A 5,928-nucleotide genomic window follows, 5' to 3' on the forward strand; every position below is an offset into this window, starting at 1 on the left:
CCCGCATCCACGGCTTTCACATCGATCCTGCGTACGTGGACGCCATGCCCAGGGCCGCCAGATACGCTCTCCAGAGGGGGAACGATGCGGTGGGACCATACCGTCTGTACTTGGACCGCACGATGCACGACGACGTCACCTGGAGGCCGTTCGTCGACTACGCTCAGATTGTCCCCTTTGACGGCATTGCTCTATATTCAGGCTGGTTGGCATGCGGGACCGGCATCATGGTTCGATATCTCCCTGAGCGGTGCATGCGTCAGTTCGGATTCGTGCAGCGGATACCCAGGTCACCCTTTGAGGCTGCTCCCGACACTGTGACCCGAGTGCAGCTCACTGCCATATGGGCGGAGTGGCAGCAGCATGTGGTACCGCAGGAGTACCGTCTCACTCGGGTCACACAGGACTGGCACAGTGAGGAGGGGTACGTCACATGGTTCTACCGGGTGTCACATCCTCTTCTGAGACCCGACATTCCCGACGCTCCTAGGCCAGCACACGAGGAGATCCTGGAGAACCAGCAGGCCGAGGATGATCACGCCATTGATCTCATGCCGATCTGCCAGCGGATATCGATGCTTGGGCGGGACGCGTTGGATCGAGGTATCGTGGAGCGGGGCGGTCCAGAGGCAGTCGCCGTGATGGAGATGATCGTCACTGATGCGGACCGTGCGGCGACATACAGGCGGCAGAGGAGGTCTCAGGGGGAGAGGTTTAGGCACACCCAGTAGTGGTCGGGTTTATATATTTTTTGTTATCGGATTGTATCTTTAGCACACTATTTTTATTTTTTTCGGTTTGTATATATTATTTTCATCGGATTAGTATTTTTTTTTTGTTTATTTATCATATTAGTGTTTTCAGTCTATCTATTGTTTATTTTATTTGCCGGTAACGTTTAATTAAAATGCGGTTGCGTTTAAGAAAAAACATTAAAAAAAACACAGTTTCTGCATAATTCGGAAATGAACTTCCGAATTCACCCCCCATGAGGTGTTTTCGGATGTTCATCTCCGAACGCACCCCCCATGAGGTGTTTTCGGAGATGAACTTCCGAATCAAGGAAATGTTTTTTAAAAAAAAAAGCGCTTCGGAAGTTCATTTCCGAAGCAGGGGTGGGAATTTCGCTGGGGGTGACCCCCCATAGAGAGGTGGGTAAAGAAATTTTCTAAAATTACTCATGTAGTTATAATGCAATAGTTGATAAAAATAAGTAAAAAAGCTTTTTACTTATTTATTTATTATTTCTTAGACTCAGCAATGCGGAAACTTATATATTTCCAGTGGCGGATCTTGGTGGGGGCCCAAAGGAGCCACTGCACCCCTTAAGAAAACAACTTCATCAGTAATGATTATTAGTTTCACAATATCAGCATATAATATAAATACAGTAAGTGAAGTGATGAAATTACATACACTACTTGTTTTATCATTTTTATTTAATATATATCATTGTATTATTATTTTAGCATTATTATTATTACTATTGATAAGTTCTTCTCTTTAAACAATGAATAACACTTTTATGAACTAACGAACAACATCGTTTATGGTCTAAAGTAAAGCGTGTTGCAAATTTAATATATGTAACATGTAGTAATATTTTTGTATAATTAATTTCGATGATATATAATTTATTATATAAAGATTTATTGAGTTTTTTCTTTTCTATTTTTTAGTTTATCTAAACTAACAATTTACAACTATAAATTTATTTTTTTAAAAACTATAAATTTGTTAAATAAGTATTTATATATTACTTATTAATTTAGACTAATGTAGGCTCATATTGGAACATTTTATAGAAATTTGATTATTTACGCCGATTTATTTTTTAATTAAAATTTATAAAAAATGTATTAAATTGATTAGTTATTTTTTATATATAAATATATGTGTATTTGATTTTTGTTATAAAAATATGTATTAAAGTGATTGTTGTGTTAATTTATTTTTATAAAATTATATATAATTCTAGAGAATAATAATTATAATATTTTAATATATATTTATGGCACCCCTTAATATTTTAGGCAAGATCCGCCACTGTATATTTCACATGGAAACTTATATATCTTTACAACTTTAGAAACTTACTTTCGTGTCGGGTTTGTTCGGAGATTTGCCAATAAAATTGCTCATGCTTTCACAATTGCTATCTAATCATTTTTATCTTGTTATTAATAATTTCAATTACATATTTTCAACATGTTTTCGTAAATGAAATGTCGTCAATACATAAATAGTAAATACACATCCCAAAATGTGAGTTTTTTTACCCATTACAACATCATAGGATTCCAACCATGAGAAAACATTGAGCTAAAAATATGGCTATAATGAGTCAACAATGACATAAATGGAAAGAGGAGTTCACGTAAAACATTAAATCCATATAAATCCATATATAATCAAACATTATTATTGCAGCTAAATCAAATACAAAAAAAAAAACATCAATAACTTTTATTGAAGTTTAGAAACGCCTAAACCACAATTAACATCCAAATAACTAGCACCACACCAATGGTTTCAGTCTTAATAACAAAAAAAAAAAATTGTCTTCTTTAAACTTATTAAAATGAAGATAAAGGAATCTTGACTTTCTTGTTGGAAATCTATGCTCAAGTTTTGATCCCATGCATAATCACGAGAAATCGATGAAACAAGGATCATCATATACTATTAGAAAAAGTACAAATAACGACTAAAATTAGAGAAGAGAAAAAAATAATTATTAAATTAGAGAAAAAAATTACATTTTTCTATCTCTAAATTTCGGTCATTATTTCAACTTTTTCTAGTAATATATATAAACCTAATTCAACAATTGAGAAAGGTAGAGATCATAAGAAAGGAAATTATTAATATGATTAGTTGGAGTAGTCTCATAATTCAAGTGCATGTTGTAGTTTGGATATTGCACTGAATTAACAAGTCCACTCTCATCCACATCATCAACAATGTTGTTACCTTGAAAAAACTCCAAATATTCATTGGAAAAAGAATCATAGGGTAGTTCATTGAACAAACTAGGGTTAGGGTTTGAATGATTTTGTTCAAGGTTTTGGGAGAGTGTTGTATGAGTGGAAGAGGGTATGTTGGTAATTGTGGTTTTTTTGATATAGTCTTCAAGTATAGAGGATTTAGGGTTTGATCCATTGGAAGTTTCAATCTTCCTCTTGTTCTTTCTTTTTGAGTTTTGTCTTCTTTTAGTTGCATTCCAATGATTCTTTATGGCATTTTCAGTTCTTCCTGGAATCCTCTTTGCTATCTCAGCCCATCTGTTCCCCATTTTTGCATGCATGGCTACTAATATCTTCTCTTCTTCTTCACTCCAACTATCTTTCTGATAAATAAAATTTCCCAAGAAAATAATTAATATGTTTAATATTAATTAATTAAAAATTATGCACCTAAAAAAATCAACTTCTATGTTAATACTAAACATAGATATTTTCGGTTCGAAAGATTAATTTCTATAGTTGAATCTGATATATTAAAAAACATATATTTTCTAAAAAAAACATAGATCCTTTAAATCTAAATCGTCTTAACCTAGATCATCGATAGATAGAAAAACATTATTTTTATTAATAATCTCGAAAAAACTTTGTTGAAATTAAGTAAAACATTTCATGCAACATTGTAAAAGATTCATCATGCAATCAACACTATTGTAATAAAAATTGTATTAGAATAGCGAAAATTGTTAAATGTTTCAAACCTTAATATCGGGACGCAAGTGATTATGCCATCGCTCTCGACACTGCTTGCCAACCCTTCCTTCTAACTTCTCGGCTATTTGAGTCCATTTTCCTTCACCATTTTCTTTCACCAACCTTATCAGTTTCCTATAATCATCAAACCAAATAAATACAAATTTTCGTAAAAATCATAGTTTTAAATTACAATCTGCGCACCCGCAATTTAAAACTATATTATGTTGCAAATATATGTAAAGAAAAAAATATATAGAGTACTCAAAGAAAACAAAATATTAAACCTGTCTTCATCATCAGTCCATTGTCCTTTAATCCAAACCATAGAAGTCTCTTTCTCTTTCTTACCTTTCTTTCCCATAATTTTCGTGTTTTCGCCATAACCATTAGTATCCTTAAGGCACAATGTTGAGGTTTGGTTGAAGTTATTCCACTTCAAAGCCTCTTCATTTGCTAAGACCTCACGATCAACAACAAAGTTTGATTCTTGAGCATTTGGCCACATAAAATGATCATAGTTTGAACCATAAGAGTAAGGAAAAACACTTGCATTATTCTCTTGATGGTTAGGGTAGTGAATCATTTGGCCATATAAGGATCTATCCATGAAAGGATCATTGGTATTTATATTTTCATTACCAAACATTTCAATGAAAATATGAAGGTGATATAGATTGAATAAAAAGAGCAAGGACTAGTTTATAGGGATGATGATTAATGTAAATTGTTTATGTTTATGTGGTCTTAAAATCGGTTGATTAATAAGCTTATTAGAAGCCTTGTAATAAGCCACGATGAATAGTAGCCATAGATCATGTTTTTTATCCAAGGGTCAAGAATTTATCCAGGATTTTTTTTGTAACTCCTCAACTTCAATTCGGACAAAAGAGATTATGGGGTATTATTAACCTTAATTATTTTTTATTTTTTAAATTTATTTTTATATTTGTATGATTTAAATCATTTAATCGAAATTTTAATAGACTACTTGATTAGATTGACATAAATTTGAGTAAATTTTCAATTATGAGTCATAATTATATGTTGACTACATCTTAATTTTTTTCAATTACATGAATAATTTTTATTTTTTTAAAAAATTAGTTAAATTTGTTTCTTATGTCTCTATAAATATATAAATTTTGGTTTTAAGTCGTTTAAAAAATTCTTTTTTTAATGACATAGCAATGGTAAAAATATTAATTCAATAATTTAACTATTTAATATTTAAATTTTATAATTTATCTAAAATAAAAATTAATCATTTAATTTACTAAGTCTCTGTTTAAAAAGACATAATTTTAAGTTTATAACTTATAAACTCATATGAAAATAAATGATCTATTTAAATTATATTTATTTTATTAATTTATAATTTTTAGGCGCTATTTTCAAATAGCATTTTAACTTATAATTTATAAAATTTATTATTTTTACGTCCATTTTTTCTTTTAATATTTTAGCTACAATCCACTACTACCCTTTATAAATTATTTTAATTTAATATTTGGTTTTCAAAAAAATTTGATGATTTTTAAACTTTTAACGATATCAAAATCATAAAAAAAAAGCCACGTGTCTCTTGTCATATCGACTTTTATTAGGCATGTATCACTAAAATTTAAAAAGCGACAACCAATCGTTAATTGGTCTAGTGGTGATTGGCTCTAGACTTGGTAGGGAGGACCAGGGTTCGATCCCCCACAATTGTGACCGGAAGAGGACTGGAACCACACTACTACAAAATATACCTTTGGTGAAACCATATTACTTCGTCCGTCTAGTTAACGTAAACAACAAATAACACTTTTCATGACGAAACTTTCACAACGAACGAAACAAAACTGCGGGTATATGTGAACGGAGCAAATTATTTTATTTAAATTCGACATAAATATATGCTAAGGGTTTGAGGTTCGATTCTCAACTCCTAATGTTTTATCTAGAACAAAAAATGCACCATTATGTTTTCTAGATTTTACGTCGGATATGCTACATCGGTTTTCCAAAAAACTAAGATAAATACGCCCTAATTTTTTATTCTTTTGACGACCAAAAAGACGTATTTTATATATGTTATACATAGGCTAATGTACCTCGATTTTTTTAGATTAACCGAGATAAAGTTTCTTTTAATTTGACTCCCGTGTCCATCTAATTCAATTCTCGAGCCCTAACGAAAGAACACTTCTTCTCCAAGGAGCTT

At 31.7% G+C, this 5,928-nt stretch overlaps 1 protein-coding gene across 1 annotated transcript; it reads right to left on the bottom strand.

Annotated features, from left to right (window-relative positions):
- Nucleotides 1-2,818: 2,818 nt before the first annotated feature.
- LOC131619286 (transcription factor MYB119-like) lies at nucleotides 2,819-5,488 on the bottom strand. Its single transcript, XM_058890400.1, has 4 exons — nucleotides 5,474-5,488; nucleotides 4,007-4,416; nucleotides 3,728-3,854; nucleotides 2,819-3,349 (listed from the first exon to the last, which is right to left on the bottom strand). The coding sequence occupies exons 1-4, from the start codon at nucleotides 5,486-5,488 to the stop codon at nucleotides 2,819-2,821; spliced, it is 1,083 nt and encodes a 360-aa protein (XP_058746383.1).
- Nucleotides 5,489-5,928: the final 440 nt, after the last annotated feature.

The sequence above is a fragment of the Vicia villosa genome, linkage group LG7, assembly GCF_029867415.1.
Source record: "Vicia villosa cultivar HV-30 ecotype Madison, WI linkage group LG7, Vvil1.0, whole genome shotgun sequence".
Classification (NCBI taxonomy): Eukaryota; Viridiplantae; Streptophyta; class Magnoliopsida; order Fabales; family Fabaceae; genus Vicia; species Vicia villosa.